The 24,689-nt window shown below is 39.1% G+C and overlaps 1 protein-coding gene across 28 annotated transcripts in view; it reads left to right on the top strand.

The window, feature by feature from the left end:
- Positions 1–24,689, top strand: part of Epb41l3 (erythrocyte membrane protein band 4.1 like 3) — a 226,521-nt gene that overhangs the window by 117,449 nt on the left and 84,383 nt on the right. For 27 of the 28 annotated variants that reach the window (XM_048806509.1, XM_048806516.1, XM_048806507.1 and 24 more), the window contains exons 2-3: positions 18,954–19,171; positions 23,896–24,093. In XM_048806509.1, the coding sequence (XP_048662466.1) occupies positions 18,954–19,171; positions 23,896–24,093 (416 nt within the window). The remainder of the gene's footprint in view (positions 1–18,953; positions 19,172–23,895; positions 24,094–24,689) is intronic. The other variant, XM_048806517.1, reaches the window with a different exon arrangement.

Below are 24,689 nucleotides of genomic sequence, written 5' to 3'. Positions count from 1 at the left end.
GGATGCCAGGGGAAAAACAAACATAGTGAAGATGTTATTAGGAAGGATTCAACAGTTTCTGATATTCAGAATTAGTTAAATGAAGGGTTGGGGCTTTACAAAAAAAATAATAATAATTCAGTGTCTGTTACTCTTTTAGGTGACCAAGATGCCAAATCAGGATTAAGTACTCAGCAAGTTTAGGTACTCAGCACTGGTAAGGGCTAGATGGGTGTCTAGATTGGAGTGGTCATTGAGATAGAAATTGAAAGTAGCCCAGGAATTGTAATGAGCAGAGTTGCATTTTGCCCACTTTCTTGTGCACTCCTCTTTCTCTTCCTCTTCAGTTTGTCGTCAGCTGCAACCCCATTCTAATTTAAGGGCGGTGCTCCTTTGGAAAGAAGTGTAAATAAGATGCTTTCAACTTTGCTTCAGTAAGAATTACTAATAGAGGAGATAACATGATTAGTATTGTTTGGGGGAGAAGATGGAGCGTAACTGAGTTGGAAAAATATATCCACTATAAAATCAGAATATCAGAATGTGAGTACTACATTATTATTAAAGGCGAGATCCTCAAATTCTAGAGCAATCTGCAAATACCTTTTGAGTAAACTTGCAAGAGCAGAATGGCGTGTATATATATGAAATGCAAAAAAGCGTTAAGATTGCCAAGCTCGTTTTGTGGCAGTGTTCAAAATATGCACACGCTGATGGCCCTGTCTAGCGCCAGTGATCTTTCGTTATCTACTTGTCATTTCTGCATCCAAATGCTCTGGGGTGGTGGAGAGGCTGTTAATTTCACTATAAGCCAGTCATTGCAAGCTTTTTTTGTGTGTAAGAGTCTCCTAGGTGCTCATTAAAAATGTGGATATATATAATCTGACCATTCTCAGTCCAGGCTGCATTTTAGAATCCTGTAGTCGCTTTTTCAAATTACCTAACCACACAGCCTCCCGTGAGAGATTCTGTTTGAATTAGGAAATGGAACCTAGGCATTTGCATGCTGATTATTCCTGCACTTAGGCCTGAGGAATCTGAATTTTTAAGAGTGTTCCGTATGCCTCTGTTCCAAGTGTCCTGCATATCATCACCCTGCACAAACTTCAGGCCTTCACTGGCGTGGTCCATCTTCAGCATAGAGGTGCCAAGCTATGTTAGTGCAGGATGAAATGTTAAAACAAATTACAATTATTATTTCTATTATAAAGCTGAGTTAAAAACCATAGATAATCTCCTGGATGAAAGAATATTTGATGGGTATTTGTCTCTAAGAGGAAATATTTTGTTGATTTGTTTTCTTCTAATTATAAAAATAATACTTTTGTGGAAACTTCAAAAAGACAGAGTCAGCCATCCAGAGATAATCACTCTCAACATTTTGCCTGGTCACTGAAAAAGCTCTTTTCATGATGAATCTGGATATTGAAAACCCTAGTGTATTAGTCCATTTTTGTTGTGGTTGTTGTTGTTGCTACTGTACTGAAATACCTGAGACAGGCCAACTCTGTCAAGAAAAGAAGTTTATTTAGCTCATAGTTCTATAGGTTTGAAGGCCTTGTGCTGGCAGCAGTTCACCACTGGGGAATGATTCACGTCATGGTGGAAACTAGTTTGAGAGGAAGAGATCACATCAAGAAACAAGAAGCTGGAGAACAATTCAGGGGTGGTTTCACTCATCCAACAACTTACTCTCTTGAGAACTAGGATTAGGAATCTCTTCTGAGAGCAGTACCCTCAGTGACCTAAGCACTTCTCACTAAGCCACCTCTTACAGGTCCTACCACTTTCCAATACCACCATGGTAAGGATCAAGCTTCCCACACATAAACTCTTGGAGGACAAATTTCAACTGTACAAAGCCCTTGCACCCAGGCTGAATCCACAACCTCTGTAGCATTAGGTTAGGGTGACTTCTTCAATGGTCTGGCCCCTGGTGATAGCCTAGAATGAATGACCTCCCTGTTCCCAGCAAATGGTTTAATCTGTCTTCCTCTTCCTACTGCAGGACAGAAGCACAGTGGAGCCTAGGAAACTCTTATTCTGCCCAAACCTGTGACCCTTTCTAAGACAGTTTTTCCTGGGTAAACACATTGGGACCAGTGTGGTCCTTATGTCAGTCCCAGTTTTGCTTTGAATTTTCTCCCTTCCTTTGCAACTTCTTACATTTCTCACCTGTCTGTCAAAATCTGGCTCAACGGAGCAAGTGCCCCTTTCTCTGCAGGTTTGAGGACCCCTATGAACACCAGAGTTCAAAGTAAGGAATTAGTGTAACTTCTTTTTTGCTGCATAGAAAGCATTTACCTCGACAGATTTACTTTACATTAATTTTAAATAGACAAGTTGAAGGATTTAAACTGATTCCATTGTGAAAACCATAGTAATTAAAAAAATTATCAACACATGAAGTGAAGCAGGTTCGCTGTGATTAAGCCTTAAAAAAAAAACAACACCATAAAGAACCTATTTAAAAAGAAAATTCTTAAGATGAATTGCATTTCAGGATTTTAGTTTTTCTTCAAATTTATTTTTGGCTCTAGGGTTTTGAGTTAATCCTCACTGAACTGGAAATATGTGGATTTAAAAATTGAAAGAGCTATTTATTGGCTTAGTTGCCCATTGGAGAAAAAGAATATAAATGGAACATCAGACCTGTGGCTGCTCAATCATTTTTTAGTACATTGTGTGGGACACACTCAACTCCCATAATCAGAATATCAGCATTAAGCTCCTGCCATAGGGCCATTTGTTTAGTCTTCTAAGTCACCTCTAGGGCAGGAAGGAAGATGGCGGCCCAGCTCATCTCTTCAGGCTTTCTTAACAGTGTATTTGAAGCATACATGGGGAGCCCTTTAGCAGCTCTTTAGGCCTGGAATAAATAACCCTGGAGCAAGGAATCCTCTTATCAGCGCCTTCAGAGACTTTGATGAGAGAATATTTTCAAGCAAGTCATTTGTATGCCAGTGAGATCGTTTAACACCATTCTTGATTGTCTCCATCCATTTCTAGCATCAAGATAAAAGCTGATGCATTACAGTAAAAACAGAATAATTAATTATTTGGCCTCTCGTTTATATTAAAGGATGAAAATTCAACTCTCTGATCAACCCTTATAGTACAGGAGGGTCTTAAGTTTCAGAAGAGTTCCCATTTTTGTTCTGTTTAAAAATCTTAATAAATGGTATTGTTAATTGCTGGGTGTCAGAGACACCATGATATAGAACTTTGGAGAAGACCAAATTCTATTAATTTGGCTCTGGAATTCGGTACATTACCTAGAAAGTGTCAGGATTGGAAAGGTAACTGATCAAATTGAGCATATTTCATATAGGAAGTAGTCGAGAGGTATTGACTTGTGTGTATTTCTATTCAATGCAGTCTGCCACAGAACAGCCAGAGGGATCTGATTTCCAAGACATCATTTGTAGACATGTTACTTAGGGCACATTTAGGTTACAGGAAGCTGCTATATTCATTCATTCATTCATTCATTTAAATATTTAATGACCACCAGGTTGTTGCTGATATTTACATTGATTTGATTATCTCTCTCTCTCTCTCTATCTATCTATTTTTGCAGTGTTGGGGCTGGAACCCAGGGCCTTGTGCATGCTAGGCAAGTGCTGTGCCACTGATCTATATATATCTCCCCAGCCCTGTCTTATGATTTTATAAGAATTAAATAGAAACAAAAATTAGAATGTCTGGAATTCTCTCATACATTTGATTTTGTATTTTCATAGCAATAGAAGTTGTCTTTTTCATATTTCTTTATTGATTTGATCAAAGGTTATTCATGCTGTGTGAGTCTCCGAGGCTCACTGCCTAGAACTGCTTTAAAAGGCAAGATACAAATATTTACAGGCAGCTTGCCTTCCTAGGTCCCCATAAGGTCTTCTTTTCCCCTTTGTTTTCTTTCTGTTCATACCACATGTCCTTATGGTAAGTAGTTGTGGGGGGGGGCTTGCATGAAGCTTGCGCTAACCACAGAGATAAAAACATTGAGACACGCAAGCAGTTACAGAAAATGTCACGCAAGCAGTTATGTGCCAGCTCCTTGTTCTGTAGTTCGACTGAATCTACAGGGCTCCTAAGCGAGACCTACTGTACTGCTGTATTCGTGAGATGCAGAAAACAAGCTGTTCATTCATTTTCTATTTTTCAGGGTCCACGTGTGCCAAATTTTCCTGGACAGACAGGGAATTGGAAGCACAGGATGTTTGTGCTTAGGTCATTTTGAGACAACCATTTTTGTTGTTCTGTCTTTGCTCAACCCCATGGTATGGACACCCATCACAAAAGACCTGAACCATGGATTCTCCACCAGATATTCCCAGATAATAGAGGGTATATACTGTCTCTCCCGCTAAGATGCAAAAGCTGGGATTTTTTTTTTTCTCAGAACCCTTGCCCTGTTTTTTTACAGTGAGTCTGTGAGAGAAACCCATTTCAAGAGTCAGAGAGCTCCTATTTGGTAGTGGTTGACGACTGCATAGAGTCTGTTTTAATTTATTCATTCTCTGCAGCTCACACCACATTCCTCACAGATGCACAGTCAGATGTTGAGTAATAGAAAAATATGCTCCTGAATTTAGGTGCCAAAGTTATCTTTTTGCTAATAAGTTCTTCCCTGAATAAAATTGGCCAAGAACACAGGGGAAATACACTGTTTCCTTTTTCCTCCTCCTTGGAATTTTAGTAAAAGGAAGGCATGGAGATTTTCAGCAGTGAAGCTGGACATTGATAAAGCAGAAGTTGTGACCCTGACTCTCATCACCTTGAGGCCCTCCATGAACAATCTCAGAGTTTGTCACTGATTAAGGCTCGGGCTTACCCATTAGAGCCACCACAGTGGGAAGGCATGAATTGCTGGGGATCTGGGAACCATCAGAACCATTCATATTTTCCCTAGAAGCAACAATGATCATTTATTGTTTGTTTTCCAGGAATAAAATGGCAATCTGTGACAGATTCCTGAAGGTTCACATTAGATTGGAACTTCTTTTTACAAAGGATTAAGTTATTTTTGTGATGCTTTATGTGCTTATTAAAGATAAGTAGTAGAGAAAATAGTTTTTAAGAACACAATTTTATAAATGTTTGAATTTACTAATGCCTGACATACATTAAGTAAAATAATAAGGAGATAGCACATTGGCAACATGGACGTATGAATGGTCGCATCATTCAATGACTTGGACAAAAGAAGGTTGTATGGTGTGCCTTTGTGTGCATCTTGGGTAGGAGAAAGAGCTTGTGATGGCAGTGGAAAGTCAGATTTCATTTTTGGCTCTTTGCTCATCTTGTGACCTACCTGAGTTGGATACTAACCTCTCTGTCCTGAGGGTCCCACATCCACTCCACAGGTTGGGTTGGAGCTGACCTTGTCTGAGGGAGGTGCTTAGCACCCGGCCCTGTGCTTCTCTGTGAACAGTTTCTTTTATGTTCTCCATCACTAACCCCCGCCCCGTTAATGAAAAAGTCATATCATCCCAAACGACTTATGAGAAATTATTTCAGCTGCCAAATTCCATGAAAATCCAATGATTTTATACACTCAGCTTTCCACATAGGGAACTGTAAGGCAATGTTTGATAAGATTTGTTTAGAGTTCTTAAGCAATTCCACAGTATTTAAATTATGCACTATGCATTGAACACATAATGACAGTTTCTTTCTTACCGAAAGTGACTTACAGTTAACAGAAAATGGAGAGAGCAGTTGCTACACTTATTTACTCACTCTTTCCAGCTTAACATAAAGACTGAATATTTTGCTGTTAGGTATGTTATTGGTGTTCTGAAATTTCCATTTTGATTTAATTTTTCTGCTTAAAAGCTGAAGAATACTGTTAAGGGGTTGCCTCTAGCAAAGAGAAATGAGTCGTTGTCAATTCTGAGCTCTGTTTCAATGATAGGGAATGCTAATGGTTTGCTATAAATACAGCTATCACGAAACTGAATTCAAGTATTTGTGTTAACTCTTGAAAAAAAAATTAAATATTTTTGACAGTTTCCAATCCTGAGGTCAGCTATTTAAGTATTTCTACTGTATATCGAGTAATACGTTTAAAATGCTTATCAAAGTGAAAAAGATGTAAATGAATTTTAGAGAAACCCTGCCTTTTGCTGGGTGAGGGTGGTTCTTTCTAAGTCAAACCCAGTACAAGACAGAATTCACATGTGGACCGCTTATGAGCCTAAAACCTTTAATAGCATCAACCTGATTCTTGTATATACCATGTCAAAACTTGAGTAGGTTCCCAATAATGACAGTATCAGAGATAGTCAGGTTAAAATTTTATGGAGACTCTGATTTTCTGCTGAATTACGTACCAAACAAGCATGTAGGTAGTACAGGTGCCATTTGTCCTTTGGTTAGATTCTCAGATGACGTGTAGAAGCACATTTTGTACTCCAAAGGCCATAGCTCTTCACCTGAACCTGTTTTAGGTTTGCTTTCTTTGGAAGACTGAAAGTGCCACTGAAACCACAGGAACACATCATTTATAAATGAAGGCAAGCATTGCTTTTCACCTGGTCTTGATGACTTTAAGAAGTATTGCTGGTGAGGTATGGTGAACTAATGATTTCCCGTGATGGAAGAACCATTATCGAAGAATAATGGCTAAACTGTTGACATTTGTTTGTTGGTGGGCTCCCTGTCTAAGGGCCTGTTGGAGAGTGTATTATTTGCAATCTTTTCCCCTCCAGGGACCCTGATGTAAACAAGAGACCTAACACATTTAAGAGATTGATTTTGCCCATCAGCTCAGTTCATTTTCTCTCTCTTACCAAAGCTGCAGTCAAAGCTTCCGATGGGGGGGAGGGGCTGGGATTGTGGCTCAGTCGTAGAGCACTCCCCTAACCTGGATGGGACCTGGGTTCCATTCTCAGCACCACATAAAAATGAAGGCATTGTGTTGTGTCCATCTACACCTAAAAAATAAATATTTAAAAAAAAAAGCTTCGGATCAGCACTAGATGGATACCACTTCCCTTCATTTTTCTCTCTTGCTACCTGGCCCTGAGATTTTCTGACACCTGGAAATTCTGTGGCTATTGCTTGATAACTGATTTCCCTGTGCCCACCTTTGCCCCTTCATTCAGAAACCAGGGTAACCTTTCAAAGCAGCCACAAAACCATTCCCCACTTTAAAATGCTCCATTGCATTTACAGTAAAATCCAACTTCATCCACTGGCTTTCAAAGACCGTGGGGTCTTACCCCGGCTTCCATCTTCTTCGTCTGTTTCTGTTCTTCCCCATGCCTCCCTCATTCCAGGTACTCGGGCCTTGGTTTTGTTAGTTGATCACCCCAAGCTCAGTTCATCCTTAAGGTCTGATCCCAAGTCTTTCTTAAAGGCTTTATCCCTACCTCCGTATCTCTACATGGCAGTTCTGCTGGATATCTGAATATGGCTTAAATGTCTTTTTCTAGAGTGGTCATTCCTAACCACCCAGACCAAAGCAGCACTCCTCTACTATACCTGGACTGTTTAATAACATCCATCTTGAGCTGACTTTTAAAATTTATTTTGCTCTTCCAAATACAGTCTTCACCAAAGCAGAGACCTTGTTCATCTTTATAAGATGTATCACCAGGCCTCAGAACATCTGTTCTGCAAGTGATTGTTGAAGGGATGTATTAATGAACGAAACAGTGTTGCAGCCATAGTTTGTAACCTTAACTAATAAATTCCCAACCAAAAGCAAAGAAGCCAGGTTGGTGTGTGCAGCCAGTGTCATTGCTAGATATGCACTTTGCTTTGAAATTGCAAGACACACTCTGAGGACCTTAGGTGCCCCTTCCTGAACCTTTGGTATCCAAGAATCCAGTTTTGGTAACCTTGTTCTTGACAGAGTGCACATAATGCAAAGATCCTGGAATTTGAATGGGTTCATCTGCCACTCACACCATAGTCTTAATTTGCAAGTAGTTCTGCCAGCCCCTAGCCCTGTCTTCCCTATTAAAAAGGGTCCCTGAACTCTATTAAAACCTAACACTAGCTCAAATCCCCCTTCCTCCAAAGGGGAGCCAGCTGCCTACTTTATTAAAATTTATTAGGGGAACTTGTAGGAACAGCCAAAGAAAGATTCTTGATGTTTTTTCCTGAGGTATAGAAAGTTTTATACCCTGGTATTTGGCACCAGGTGGATTTGGTGAAACTGTGTATATTGATAAGGTGGATGCTTACATAGTCACTATATCTAGGCCTACATATATTCTAAACTGCATTTGTTAATCTTTCTGCGTACGCATAGACCTAAACATTTAAAAAATAAAAGCCATCAGCTTACTATAAATAGAGATTTCCAGTCTATTAGGTAAGAGTGTTTTTTCTAACTTTTTCATATTATTTGGGTATCTGAATAATGTATTGTTTCAGTGAACAAAATGAAATATTAGCCAGGCGCGGTGGTGCATACCTGTAATCCCAGGGGCTTGGGAGGCTGAGGCAGGAGGATCACGAGTTCAAAGTCAGCGTCAGTCAGCAAAAGTGAGGTGCTAAGCAACTCAGTGAGACCCTGTCTCTAAATAAAATACAATGTAGGTCTGGGAATGTGGCTCAGTGTTTGAGTTCCCCTGAGTTCAATCCCCAGTACCTTACTTAAAAAAAGAAAAAAAAGAGAAGAAATGTAATAGATTCAAATAGTTAATGAGGCCTTCTGCCTTCTGCCTGCACCTTCTGTGCAGTGGTAAATGCCTCTGTCTCTTACTAGAGTGCTGATGATTGCCTGCCCTAGAAGAATTGTGGACCAGGAGGGACACTAGTGAACACAGCTGGCATCTGTCTTCACTAATCTTACAGGGCAGATTTTCCTTAGATTTCATGCTGGTAGTTATAGCAGTTTTGTTTTTTGGTTCCCAGGAACCCTAGAATTTTGGAATTTTAGAACAGAAAGGGAAACCAAATTCTACTGAGGTCACAGAGCATGTGGCAGATTTGGGCCCATCACCAGAGGCCCCCTGGCTGGTCTATACCCTCTTGCCCCATCATGTGAACTCCCTACCAGGCTGTGTCCTTTCACTTTTATTTATCTCTGATTTCCCTTTTATCTTTCTGAAATAGTCTGACTTTTAATTACATCTGCAGTTTAAAACTGGTCTCTTAACTTGGGACTGAAGGTTAGTGATTATTTCTTATGGAAACCCATCTTGCCCCACAGACTTGCTTGCAGCCCCCTTCTCTGGGCTGAGTCCTTACTTCCTGAGGACTGGGATGTTTTTGCTTCTCAGGGTAACTTGTCAGAATGCAAACTGCTTGAAATAGAGGACTATGGCCTTTAAAAAAAAATCTTGATTAGGTGTTTTAAATTTATAACACTGAATAGTAATGCCCAGTACTGTTTTGAAATCTTCATCTCCATATTGATGGACCTTGGGAAAACTTTTGCAGGTTTACAGTGGTCATTATGGAAGTAATTTTTGATTCTTATATTTCCTTCATAAAAATTCCAAATTGCTGCTTTTGGCATAATCTTAAAAAAATCAGTGACCTCTATCAGAGTTAACATACTGGCTTAGAGGATTTAATTTTTTTTTTTTTTTTTTTAGTTGTTGACAGACCTTTATCTATTTGCTTGTGGTGCTGAGAATCAAACCCAGTGCCTCACACATGCTAGGCCAGCGCTCTACCACTGAGCTACAGCCCCAGCCCAGGCTTAGAGGATTTTAACTTACATTTTTGTGTATGTGGCTAAAAAGCATATTTGGGGGAAAAAAAAACCCAAAACAAACAAACAAAAAACTGTTCAGAATTTTCCCTACTATTGGTCAACTCTTTATTGTTAACTTTTTGGAAGGTATTTTTAATGCCTAATCCTAAAGCTGACTGCTTTGTACTGTGAGGAGTAAATGACCCTCTGTTGCCTCATCAAAGCCTGTTTGGCCTAATTTTGAGCTGAAACAATGGGGAAATCCACCTGTCCTTCCCATGTCAGCTGTCCTCATGGCTGCCAGACTGACCTCTGTGTAAAGAGGCCAGGTCCCCCTGGTGAGGCCAGACAGCCTGCTGGGCTCGCCCTCTGCTTGTCTGACTCTCATGACCCCTGGTTGTCCACTCCCACAACCCTCTGTTCCAGCCACAGAAGACTGTATCCTCTCACCTAAGTGAGAGCAAGAGATCTTTCATGCTGTTCTGATTTTGCTTGTTGATAACCTCTGCCTAGATCTTCCTTCCGTCTTCCTCTTATTCTTTCTTTAAACACAAGAGGTAACCTTGATATGCATGAGGCAGATTGGAGTTGGGAGTCTGAGAAGTGGTCTGTACCCAGCAGGATGCAGCTGGACAGATGGAGGCCCACCTGTTGAAATGCAGAAGGCTGAAGTGGGGTGGGGAGGAAGCTGGCAGTAGTGGGGACTCAAGGATGTGGGTGCAGAAATGTTTAGGTGTAGCTGCCTTTGAGATAAGCGAGGAGGAGGGTGAATTTGGGTCTGAAGTTCACAAGGGACAAATTGAGAGACTTATATTTTGGAATTGTCCTTGTATCTAAAAAGAAGTAAATGAGCTCTCCAAGACAGAGAATTTGAAGAGTGACACCGATTCCGAAAGAGCTGTCAAGTTTAAAAACTGGGATACGAAGGGGCAAATGAAAATGAGGAAAAAGTAGTCAGGAAAAATAGAAGGAGAATTGAAAGACAGAAGAGATGTCACTTGGGATTCATTGACTCGAGGGGATGCCACTGATATCCTTGGTGAGATTGACTAAGATAATAGGGAATATACTGAAGAATGAATAAGTAAGAGAGAGAATGTGGAGATAGCATAAGAAGATTCTTTCCAGAAGACTGGCTGTAAAGAAAAGCAGAGACGTAGGGCCATCTGGGAAGGCTGGAGGGTGAGACCCACAGCACATCATTTTGGTTTCTTGTGTTGGTTAGTTTTGGGGTATATGAAATGAGGGCATTTTTTAAAAATGCAAATAAAGACACTCTAATTGAAAGGCTAAGAGATATTACCGTCTTCTCAAGTGTTAACAACTGAGGGCTTTATCAGGCTGGTAAATAGCATTTGGTGGTCACAAATATTTCTGCTAAGTTCTACCAGCCTACTTGCCTTTCCTTGCCTATAAATTTATAATTGAAATATATAAGGGAAAAAGATGATTTTTTAAAAAATTTGTCCGTTGTTGGCTCAACATCCTTGTAAGCGGGTAAATAGTACAAAGGAGTTTTTCACTTATGAAATACTTTGCTATTCCATAGGAAGCCTGTCTTACACATCTATATTAAGCATTTTCTTTCATTAAGTCTTACATTTGTATCTTTTAATAAAATGTCACTGAATTTTCATTTCAGCGAGAGAGGTAAATTTGAATACAAAATCTAATTTAACAGTCATTTAGTTAGGAGATGGAGACTTTAAAGATGCTACTTTTAGTGGTGGAAAAGATGAGGACCTACTGACAATTTTTTTTTTTTCCTTTGCAGTAAAAAATTAGAGCTGAAAAGAAAGAAAGCTTGAAATGCATGACAATGACCACATCCTTTTGTAGGTGATTGGATTGGGAATTGTACATATAATTTCATTAACACTTGCAGGATACATCTTTTGAAGCTCATTACCATTTCTCTTGGTAATCCCTTAATAAATATATCCCTGAGAGGCATATGGAAATGGAATTTATGTTTCTTTTAAAAAATAAAAGACTCTTCTTTCCACCAGCCTAGCATGCTTAGGAATGTCCTTACCTCAACTTTTAGGACTTCAAGTTTTTAGAAATTTAAAGCTTTTCAGCCTAAACAAAACACGAAAGAGCCAGGCACCGTGGCACATGCCAGTAATCTCAGTGACTCTGGAGGTTGAGGCAGGAGAATAGCAAGTCTGAAGCCAGCCTCGGAGACTTAGCAAGGCCCCTAAGCAATTCGGTGAGACCCTGTCTCTAAGGGCTGGGGATGCAGCTCAGTGGTAAAGAGCCCCTGGGTTCAATCCCCTGTAACAAAAAGAAAAAAAAATCCCACAAAGAGTAAGGTAAATTTAGTATTAAAAGGGCACAGTTTTAATTCAAAGTTAAGCATTTTCTATCACTCTCTATTTGGGATTGCAAATGAGAATGTTTACTTTCAGTAAAGTAATCCAAGTAATCAACAGTTAATTTAATGCAAAGTGAGTATATTAGAAGAGGAGGGAACCTTGGAAAATTGTCTTTACTGATTTGGAAAGGGAAAGGTGCAATTTTAAGTAGCAAGAGTCATCCCAGAAAGCAAGAAATAGTGTAAGAAGAAGAACAACAACATTAATCATGAGCCAGTGATGTAGCTCATGCAAGGGGCCTTGGGTTCTGTCCTCAGCACTGAAAAAACCAACCCCCCCCCAAAAAAAAAAAATAAAAAAAGAAGAAGAAACAAACCAATGTAAATATCATAAAAATCTAGTTTGAAATAATGGTTTGGCATTTATGCATGCGAGTGAAGTAGTGTACTATAAACCTATTAAAGTTATAATATTGGATGTTAATTGTTTGCCATTTAAAAAATCAGTTTATTAATTGCTTATGTTGTCATGTACATAGAGAAGAGGAATGTTAGAAAAAGTTTGGAAATGGAATTTGCTGATCTAGGCCATCATTACTGGTTTTTGTTTTTTTGGTGTTTTTTTTTTGAACCATGAACTTAGGCCCCTTCAGATGTGGAACTGGATATTGATTCTAGTGAGATTTCAAAATTAAAAAGCCTTACATTTTAAGGCTTATTACTTAACTCTTGATAGAAAAGTTTTATTTTATTAACATTAATAAAAAAGCAGCAATGCTTTTCATTCATTATATTATTCATATAGTACTAGAAAAAGTAATATGCCAGTGAAATGTTTGAGAGGGGCACAGGAGTTTGAGATTGGAGGTTCTGTGGTTTCTGGGGTGTATGACAGGTAAGGTATGCTGTGGAATAGTCATACATAGAAAATAATGGTGGGGGAGCTGTGGCTGTGGCTCAGTGGCAGTGCACGTGCCTGATATGTGTGAGGCACTGGGTTCGATTCTCAGCACCATGTATTAAAAAAATAAAAATCTATCAGCAACTAAAAAATATTAAAAAAATAATGGTGGGTTATTATTTAACTAGTTGATAGGCAGTTGTTGAACCCCATCTATTTTGCATATTAATTCAGCTTGTGTAGAGCTGGCTTTCTGCCTTGGAGACAAGTCTTGGAATTAAAGATAAAAGCAGGTACAAAATGATTTCATGACTGGAGTGATAACACTGGCATCAGTTGGGATATTGCTGTATTAATTTTTCCTTCCATTGTTCATATTTAGTGAGTCCAGGGACTAATGTGTTTAGAGAGATTTCTTTTTCAAAAAACCTATTTAGCAAGGAACATGTTGGTATTAAAAGTATATATAAACTACATTTTAAAAGCTGTGTTTAAAAAGTAGTGAAGAAGTTGCAGGAACATAGTGCAAGAGATGACAGATTTGTAGTGCAAGAGATGACAGATTTGTTGGCTCCGATGGGGGGATCTGTAGTTTCTGCCTCCTCCTTCCCTGTCCTTCCCATCTCTCCAGCCCACTCACTTCACTCCTCAGAGGAATCCTATGCATTCTCTAATTCCTAGTCTGAGCTTCTCATTTTATGGAAAAGGAAGCAGAAATTTATTCACCCAGCATCATACATGAAACTTATTTGCTGCTGGTTATTTTCATGTATTATGTCTCTAAAGATTATGTATAGATTTTTAAAGTGAAATGAAGAGAAGTTTGTAGTTTGGAATAAGATTTTAGCTTTTTCTTTCTTTAACAGTTTTGACATTCGATGTTATGGCTATGACTTATTGAGCCACTCTTCGTAACAGTAACAGAGAATCCTAAATATGATACTCATAAAACATAGTAAGAAAAACTTGATTATATCCAAAATCCTTTAATAATAAGAAAGTGATCTGTATGCAGGAACTTTATTGCCATAGGAAAAATTGAGCATCTTTATTTTAATGCTTTTTCTATTAGCTGTTTATGTTTTCCATTTTTTACTCATGATTTAGTGACTGTGATTTTTATTTTTTTTAAATAGGGATTCTGTGAAACACCTACCCAAACCTTTTTTTTTTTTGGTACCAGGGAAACTTAACTACTGAGCCACATCCACACAGCCTTTTGAAATTTTAGTTTGAGAAAAGACTTTGCTAAGTTTCTCCGCCTGGCCTCAGAGTTGCCATCCTGCCTCAGCCTTCTAAGTCACTGGGATTACAGGAGTGTGCTGCTGTTGCTGCTGCTGCTTTTTTGGTACCAGGGATTGAACACGAGGGGTGCTTAACCACTGAGCCACATCCCCAGCACTTTTTATTTTTTATTTTGAGACAAGTTCTCACTAAGTTGCTTAGGGCCTTGCTAATGTTGAAGCTAGCTTCCAATTTGCGATCCTCCTGCCTCAGCCTCCCAAGCTACCAGGATTACAGACGTGTGCCACCACGCCCAGCTCTAAACCTTTTCTTTTTTTTTTTTTTTTGGAAGACTTTCATTAGACTGACAGAAGCATTAGATTGGAAAAAACCAGTAGTGTTTCAATGGACTGCATTGATGTTAACTGTGTAACAATTTTTCAAACTTGGCAGGTGAAAACACACACACACACACACACACACACGTTATACTTATTCCTTGCTTTCTGGGTTGATTCTTGCTATTTAAAATTGTACCTTTTCCTTAACGCAGTGAAAACTATTTTCCAAGTTTCCCTTCTGATATTTTCACTTTGGACTAAATTAAACTGTTATTTGGGTTAGTTCACTGAAAGTAAATATTCTCATATTTACTTTTCTTTAAATACTTTTTTAATTGTTCACAGACCTTTATTTATATGTGGTGCTGAGAATCAAACCCAGGGCTTCACACATGCTAGGCAAGCACTCTATCATTGAGCCACAACCCCAGCCCCTCATATTTACTTATAATAACTAAATTTACCATTTGTATGTAATTTAGACTGAATCCATATACATAGATATAAGTAACAAATATACATGTCTACATATACATATATGAAATTTATATTTGTAAAATTTTTTCCTTGTAGGATCTTTCAGAAATTTTTTAATATTTATTTTTTAGTTGTAGTTGGACACAATACCTTTAATTAATTTACTTATTTTTATGTGGTGCTGAGGATCGAACCCAGGGCCTCACATGTACTTGGCGAGCGCTCTACCGCTGAGCCACAATCCCAGCCCCTTTCAGAAATTTTTGTTCAAGTTTTATTTTCTTAGCTATGTAAGACATAGAAATATCTACCCTTTCAGTAAGAGACATTACACTTTAAAATACATAGATTTGATAATAAATGAGGTTGGTTTTGCAGCCTCATTCTTTATCAAGTAACTGGTGATATGCCACGTTCCAGATACTGTGTTGATATTGGGTGTATTGGATATAAATACATGGTTCCCACCTGGAATAGCTAGGTTGGAGGTAAGGGAGAAGAGAATGATTATAGTTTAACTATTTCAGGAAGAAAACTCAGGCACAGCTAGAATGTTGGTGAATGAGGAAGGCCTTTCTCAGCCAACATTTGAGGAATGGGGAGTGGGCTGCCTAAGAACAGAAGAATGAGGTGACTTTGATGTGGAGTAGAAACTAAAGGTCAGCCATTGTGGCTGGGTCATAGTGGGCTGGAGGGCCAGGCACCTCTAGAGTGTCAGGGCCTGGACATATCCCTGAAGGCCATGGTAATTATGAGTTTAGATTTTATTTTACTTCAAGTGCCTTGAGAAGCTGTTAAAAGCATTTTCAGCAGTGAGTATGGATGGGACTGGATGAATGTTTTCTGGAGATTAGACACAGAGGTGAGCAGGAGCAGGACAGAGAACTAGTCAGAGGTGACTGAAGGAATTCAGGAGAGAAATGAATAGTGGCTCATGGAGGGACAGGGGACAAATAAAGATTTTATTTTGGAAATAGAACCAGAAGAACTTTCCCTTGTGTATGAGATAAGAAGGTTTAGGGGAAGGAAAATATCAGGGGTGATGGGCTTGAAGAAGCAGCCTTTCCCCTTGTTGAGGTGGGGAAGATGAGGGAGGGAGGGGATGGCTGAGGGGAGAAATCAGGAGACACCTACATGGCCTCGGCCAGGAGTGGTAAGTGAGCGAAGGGATGCTAACTGGAAAGCTCAGAACAGAGATTTGAACTTGAGGTGTGAGTGTGGAAACCTCTGACATACAGGAAGGATCTAAAACCCTGGGAAAGTGTGTGGCATGCTGGGAAGAAGGTGTGATAAGGTGTGATGAGAGAGCAGAGGTCCCAGAATGGAATACTCTGGAATTTGGCCACACAGAGGCCAGACAGAAGGAGGCTGCAGGGAGAATGGTGCTATCTGAATCCCCAAGACAGGGAAGTGTGTTGACAAGGAGAGTTCATTGCTTGGGTCAGAGCTGCCCGGAGGTCAGATGGTAGAACAGGGAAGAGCGCATGGTCCGCTGCCTTGACCACAAGAGCCACCTCAATGAAGTGGGTGGGGTAGGAGCCAGAATAGAGGAAGTGAGGAAGACAAGTAGGGTCAGCAACTTTTTTTTTTTTTTTTTTTTTTCCTTTTAGGTTGAGTCAGGAGTGAGAAGAAGAGGAACTTGGTAGCAGCTGAGGGGGGTGTGAGATCAAGGGAGAGTGAGAACCACAGGGGCATTAATGCCGTTCATAGAATGCATCACATATTGGGGTATGGGCCAGTACACTAAGGTTCACACAAGGCAAAAGCTGACTTCTGCTTCATGTGACAACTCAAAACAAGTGGCGTGACTCTGACATTCTCCTGAACATGGCACATCCATGGCTGTGTCTAAGGAGACCATGACATTTGTCATCATTTTCTAGTCAATGACAATCTGAGTCCCCCGGAGCAAGTGACTTTGTCTCTATGAAGACGAATATTGAATAAGTTTTTTTTTTTTTTCCTGTTGTTTCATTGTCCAGACTTAATCACATGATCACTGCTCATCACCCGCAGGCGGAGGAATTCTAGCTAAAACAAAATGCTTACTTACTAAAGGAAGTTACTAAAGGCCACTCCATTTCTGCCTCAGGCGATGAAGTCCTTGGGGTAGAGAGGGGATGGGTTATAACATTTTAATCTCTGCTTCTAAACCACAGGCAACACTTGGCTAATATTTGGGACTCAGTAATTGTTGGGTGAGTTCAGTTGACTATTAAGTCTGATCCTCCCCCTTCCCAAGATGGGAATTCAGTTGTAGGCTCTGAATTCCTCCAGATGAATACCTTGTCTCCCTCAGCTGTTATCTCTCTGTACTCATCCCACTTTCCAGGATAAGAGGACCAAAAAAAAAAAAAAATACAAATGTTTACCTTCAAGATTTGCTCTAAAATCTAAAATGTGATATAGGAAGAAAAAGAAGAGACTATGTTAGTTTTGCTTGGATCATTTTCTTGCTCTGCCTGTGGACTTGGTATTTACATATGCTTTGGGCAGCTCAGCACATGCCAAGTTGACATGTCTTTTATTCAACAGAAGGTGTAGCTGGGAATTGGGAAAAGGAATAATAAAAAAAAAAGTGCAGGTGTAGCATTGAGTGTTTTTTTTTGCAATGTTCTTCAAATTTGTAAACATATTCCAATGTGTTGTGAAGATAGGGCTTTACTACAGTTACTAGTTTATTTTCAATAATTCTATATTATGCCAGTGAGTATATCATTTACTGAAGGTATTACACTAGCCCTTTGCTCAGGATATTTTTACCATAAAATTAGAACTAGGAAGGGAAGTTATTACACAACCTGAGATATATATTTTTGAGGTATTTACCTCACATTCATAAGTTAAGAAACAAAATGTCATATATACTTGGCATAGCAGCTTTCTTGCTGCTTAGAGTAAAAATCTTCCTTAAAACACAGTAGTGTGTCTATTAGGAGAAAAAAATAACAATAGAAAATCACTTCTTCAGGTGTAAATGAGTTCATTTGTCTCATTTGGCACCTGTGGAAACTGAAGCACAAAATACTAAACTTGAACAGCAAACTATTAGAAGATGGTGGTTATATGTCAGAAGGTCATACTACGTATTATTAGGATTAGGATCTTGGTTTGAGGCTACACTCCTGAAGAAATCTCTATGGTAATTGCAGTTTCCACTTCCAAAGAAGGTAGCGGAATTAAGAGAAGTCACATGGGAAAGGCATTTGTTCCTAGAAAAATCTACAGATTCAGCGGTGGGGATGACCCCTGTGTAGAGAAAAGAGGGAAGAAACATGAGAATGAGAGGGAATGTCTACCATTGCTAGATCATCCTTCCCTCATTTCAGCTAATTCACTTTTCTGAAATTGTTATTCAATTATTAGCCATTTTTGAAATGTCTGTTTGTGATCATCTGTGGCAGAAGCCTTATTAGGCTACTGGAAGAAAACCTGTAATCATTACAAATCAACTTCCACTCCTGGTTCTCTGTTCCTTTTGAGCAGCTCTTGGGTGCTCATCTTTTTCTCTTTTATTAAATTATTTATCCTAATTTGTTATATATGATGGCAGAATGCAATTCAATTCAGATTACACATATAGAGCACAATTTTTGAAGTCACTGGTTGTACACAAAGTATTTTCACACCATTTGTGTCTTCATGCATGTCCTTAGGGTAATGAGGTCTAACTCATTCCAGTCTTTCCTACCCACATGTCGCCTCCCATCCCCTCCCTCCCCTTTGCCCTATCTAAAGTTCCTCCATTCCTCCCCTGACCCCCCCTCCATCAGCATTATGAGTTGGCATCCTCGTATCAAAGAAAACATTTGACATTTAGTTTTTGGGGATTGGCTTACTCGGGCATCTGGGTTGGTTCCACAATTTAGCTCTTGGGAGTTCTTTGTAGTACCTCTGGGAAGTCCTCTCTTGGGCCTGCGGAATAGAATTGCTCCTGGTTAAGCAATCTCTCTTCCTTCCCTGTGTATGGGTATCTCTGCCTTTCATGGTTAGCACCCTGCTTTGCTTGCACCCAGTCACAGGACCTTCCCTTTTTTTTTTTTTTTGTCTCTGCAGAACAATCCACCATGACGACCGAATCGGGATCAGACTCTGAATCCAAGGCAGACCAGGAGACTGAGCCCCAGGAGGCAGCGGGTGCACAGGGGCAAGCGGGGGCTCAGCCCGGGCCTCCGGAGCCCCCGACCGGGGGCGGGAGCGGCAGCGGTGAGGAGCCTCCAGCGCTGGAGCAGTTTGAGGCTGCCGCGGCGCACAGCACCCCGGTGCGGAGGGAGGTGAGCCACGCCCCCGCTGGCAAAAGCCAGAAAAGCAATTAAGGGCTGTTTGCTGAGCTTCTCCAGGCTCGACTTTCACCTTGGTTTCTTAGCACCAGAGGCAGCTACGAGGGGTCGTCTGCTTTGGCCCGGTGGTTCCAGGCAGATGAAAATGTATGCTATTTTAAGGCTGTCAGTCAATGCCATTCCCCAAGCCTGCTTGGTGACTCCTTCCTTAAATTAAAACACTTAAACTCACACTGAAATCTGGATTTGGAGAAATTATTGTTCAGTTGTTCCTATCTGGATTTATAAGAAGGGTGGACAGAAAACTGGCAGCTTTAATTATGCTGGTGATGTTTTTTAATTTCAAGTCTAAGGGTTAGAACTGTTTTGGTTTTTTTTCCCCCTATTTTTAGCTGATGTTCACATAGGTCTCTTTTCCTCCCCTGTATACATCTATATTATCAACTCTGTGCCTACACATGTTTGAGTTGTCATGAATAATGTATTTTTTAAAACAAGATTTTATTCGAGAGGCTGGGGCTATGACTCAGTGGTAAAGCACATGCTTAGAATGCAAGAGGCCCTGGAAGCCCCGACTTCTATCCCCCCAGCATTACCAAAGACAAATTATGGTTTATATCCAGGTTTCCAATGAATCTGCCTTTCTTTTGTCTTAAAACTTTGGAATTGGAATCAACATGTTTTAGAGTACTAATTTGCATTTAGTACAAAATCTGGAGTCCTTACAAATGATTGGCTTCTTCTAGTTTGAAAGTATTTGTGTTGAGCTAGAAATTTTAGAAAACGATGAGGGAAATCAGTGTTATCAGTGAAAATCTCTGGAAATGACAGCATTACTATTATAATTTTAAGCTCTATGTTTACAACCAGATTATTTTCTTTTCTTGTCCTACCTTTGCAAGTCTTCTTTTAAATAGAATTAATAATAACATGTACTTTCAGTTTATGAGTAGTTGTTCTATTTGGTCCAGGAGGTTTTGTGCTGAGTGCTGGGGATGCCATCCCAGCCCTGCATATAAAATCTAAGGAGCTGCTGTTGTTGGCATCATGGTTTTCTTTATGTTTTTGTTTTCTTTTTTTTTTTTTTAAATATTTGTTTGGTTTCTTTTAATCTTCAAAAATTTTAAATTATTAGGCTATTTGCCTTTTTTCATTTTTTCCTGTTAGTTCTGAAATGAAACATGAAAATGGGAGATAATTCTAGAAAAGGATGAGTCTCTGTGCTTAGACATGACTTAATACACAGTCATGTGTTCCTCATGGACAGGACACATACTGAGAAATGCGTCATTAGGTCATTTCATCACCATGTCAACATCGTAGAGTGCACTTACACAACCTAGGTGGTAGCAGGCTGTACCATTCAGATTGTGTAAGTGCAGGGTTTGATGTATATATATGTACTGTATGTGTAAATATAGCCATACATATGGCTATATATACATGTACGTGTGTGTGTGTGTGGCCTATGGCACCTCGTGCCATCATGAACAGAACTATATGAGATGAAATGAAGCACAAGAGAAAATGATAAAATAAAAAAGCATGGCAAACATGAGCTCAGCGAGACCGCTACTGTCCTAACACAGCATTCTGTTTTTATAACAAACTTGATCTTTGTTCTGTTTTATTTGCAATACTGGGGATAGAACTCAGGGGTGCTGTTCTACTGAGCTACTTCCCACCCCTTTTTATTTTATTTTGAAACAGGGTCTTTCTAAATTGCCACAGCTAGCCTTGAACTTGCAATTCTCCTATCTCAGTCTCCCATATTTCTTGGATTGTAGGTATGTATCACCAAGCTGGGAACAGACTTGTTATTTAGAAGTAGAAGGAGTACAGTCTAAAATAACCTTAAAACATACAATACGGGGAACACATAAGCCCATAATATAGTCATTTGTTATCATTGTTGAGTATTATGCATATGCTATACTTTTATATGACTACCAGCGCAGGAAGATTGTTTGCACCAGCACACCACAGATGTGTGAGCAGTGCATTTCACTATGACATTACAATGGCTGTGATGTCACCAGGCAATAGGAATTTTTCAGTTCCATTGTAATCTTAACAGGACCACCATCATGTGCAGTCAGTCCATTGTTGGCCAAAATGTTGTTATGTGGTACGAGACTGTACTTCTACATTCTGTAGTCAGATGCTTGAAGCTAAGAAAGAGAAGTGATATAAAAGAGGGGGAGGGGCAATACCTGGCTGCACAGGGCAGAGACCTTGGTCTTATCTCCTTATTATTACTAGCCTCAAAGGACTCTTCAGGCCCTCAGGCTTCACAATGTTTGTCTACAAAATGAAGCTCTCAGAAATAGTCTTGTCTAAAACTCTTCCATAAAGTTCTTTGCTCCATAATAGAGGAAGCCAGTTATGTCGCAGGTAATTGGAGAAAGGCATATTTTGGTATATAGTGATGATTAAATATGGGTTTGGCAGAATTTGAATTCCAGTTTTCTAATTTTTCTAACCTTGAAAAGGTTCCCTGGTTCTGTCTTTCCTCCTCTGCAAGTGAGGGTGATAATAGCTCCATTTTAGAGCTGCTATTGAGGATTGAATAAAATACAGGATTTACTAAAGTGGTTGATACTGATATTTTTAAATTCCAATGCATTGTGTGACTGCGATTGACATTTCATTTGAGGTACTTGGTCTGCTCTTCTAGAGCTGTTAAAGTTGTTTGTAAAATGTGTTGTAAGAGCCTCAGATGTATATTCATCTTTCAAGTGTTCCCAGAAATGAGACCTGCCCTTTGAGTGATGGTTTAAGATGCTGTGGAGTTGACAATTCAATACCACAGAAACTTTATTCTCAGATACAGACATTGTTATTTTTGTAGAGGAAACATTTGTCATTTCCAATACATAGAAAAAGTTGATTCCAGATAAAATTAAATAAAAACGTAGCTTCAATTGACCTTGCTTGTGATGAGATGAAATGTTAATTAAACATGCAAAAAGCCTTGTATAAATTATAGAGCATCTCACAAAATGAAGTGTGGTTGTTGATAAACAATTCTAGGGTTATCAAACTTCTCCTTAAACTACCTCAAAGCCAATATTAATGACAGTTTTATGGATTTCTTATACTTTTTAAATTTTTAATGCAATGATAGGAAAAGGATAATGGTCAAAAAAGTTGGAGCAGATGAAGGATAATGGTCAAAAAAGTTGGAGCAGATGGCCAGAGAAAGGTTTCTGTAGTTACTAACCTATTTGAGCTGGAGCTTGCCTTCTCAACAATTTTTTTTTTTTTTTAGGTACCAGGGATTGAACTCAGGGGCACTTGACCACTGAGCCACATCCCCAGCCCTATTTCGTATTTTATTTAGAGAGACAGGGTCTCACTGAGTTGCTTAGTGCCTTGCTTTTGCTGAGGCTGGCTTTGAACTCATGATCCTCCTGTTTCAGCCTTCTCAACTATTCTAACTTGTGGTAATGGTTACTCAATTTGTTTTTCTTGGCTTATTTTTATAAGCTCAACAGACTGTTCTCTTTCTATTCTTAATAACTTCACAAGACTTAGAGTTCCTAGGCATGGTGTTAGAAGAAAGGACTGTATTAGCAGTCTTCTAGATCGAAAACAAGGTAGAAAATGCAGAAATCCATACCTAAAATCCAAAATAAATATACCTAGAATGACATTGTGGTTATAAAATTGTAGAAGCCAATGGGAAAAAAAAAAAGCTGAAATGATAAACTGTCCATACTGTCTTTACTCAAGAGCCCACGTACTTTTAGCACCAAGCTAATAGTATACTCCTGTGAGAGAAAATTTCACACTTATTTCAAGGAGCCTGAACAGAATATTAGTGTGTATCTTTGTGAGGACTGCTGGTGCATATTTTTAGGCTGGTGGAAATGATAGTCTGGCTATAGATTGAATTTGTCCTACCACCACTGGTGGTCACTTAACCAAAGAGAGTTGTAAGAGAGCCGTGCACAGAGATGTCAAGGGAATTGACTCGGAGAATTTCTGTGCCTCGTGGGGTGTCCACTGCAGAGTCTGGCCTGGACTAGCCTGTTGGTCATTCAGAAGCAGATTAAAGCTTTTGGACAGTTTTGATCTGTTCTCATACAGACTCATTACAATGAAAAGAAGCAGACTTAAGGGATTACTTTGTGATGAATCTCAGTGCTGCTGACTTCATCGAATTGATTTAGAGCTAAATCAAATATTTTAACAGTTATAAAATTACTGAAAAGATTAATACTAGAAGCTCTCTTAAGCCTTGTCGTTTATAAGAGTCCTTGTAAATCTATGGATGGAACAGAGAAAAAGGTCAAGGAATATGCAAGTATCAAGTGAATTTTGAAAAATGGAGTAGATAAGATAAAATCTAGATGATTAGACATCTGTCTGATTTGATGCCTTTTTTGAAAAGTCAAGAGTGAATTTCTCCTTTTTTGCTTAGTAAAATCTTGATGGCATTTCTAACTCAGCTTGCTTCTAAATTAAATCCTGGAGTCAAACTGATATAAGGACTCATCAGTGCATTAAAATGGCAAAAGTTGTTTAGGTGAAACTGAGCATTATAAATACCTGTGTGTGTATATATCACTCCTGATACTTTATTTCAGATCCTTCTCCTCCTCTAGAATAGGGGAAAGCAGCCTCTTTCCCAAAAGAGTTGTGCCATTGCCCGAGCGATGCAATATTTATTTCCTGCCTTGCAATGAAAACTCTTCATTGTTTGCTCTTCACAGGTCACTGACAAGGAACAGGAGTTTGCTGCCGCAGCTGCAAAACAGCTTGAGTATCAGCAATTTGAAGAAGATAAACTTTCTCAGAAGTCATATAGCAGTAAACTCTCTCGGTCTCCATTAAAGATTGTCAAAAAACCTAAAAGCATGCAGTGCAAAGTGATACTTCTAGACGGGTCAGAATATTCCTGTGATGTGGAGGTAAGTACGTATTTTAAAACTCTGGTGTCCTAGATGGCGAAAGCTGGGGAATATTGGTATAAAACACACAAGCCACCTCTTTATTTTTCTAGAACTCTGGAAAATTACAACTGATCTATAAATACAAAATTATTTCTGACTCTAACAGAGAACCAAATTATTCAAAATATGTATGGTGTCCCAAGATCTTAAAATTAAAAGTAAAACATGATCTTATACATATTTTTTTAAAAAAATTAAAAAGATGGATTCTCCCAACACTTGCCAAGATAGGATCCAAAAAAATTAGAAGCTTAAAAATTAGATTTTTAAATTATATCCTGTTATTTAAGTGAAGTTTACCTTTTTATTTGCATAATTTATGGCCAAGTCACTTATTACTTAGCAGAAACTTAAAATTCTGTACATAGCAATAGAGAGAGAATTTTAAATATTCATGTCCTTTTCTTGCTCAGGGAATAGTAATTTTTAATATGCTTATGGTGGGGAACATTGATCTTGGTATAAGAGAGTATACTCCTCTTCATTCTTTTCTGTAAAGAGAAGTAAAATTCCTTTTGGAGAAGGGGCAGTTAAATGACTTGGTTAGAGATATT

This window comes from Marmota marmota, unplaced genomic scaffold (assembly GCF_001458135.2).
Source record: "Marmota marmota marmota unplaced genomic scaffold, marMar, whole genome shotgun sequence".
Classification (NCBI taxonomy): Eukaryota; Metazoa; Chordata; class Mammalia; order Rodentia; family Sciuridae; genus Marmota; species Marmota marmota.
Note: the sequence above shows the minus strand (reverse complement) of the source record. Positions and strands in the feature narration are given on the sequence as shown.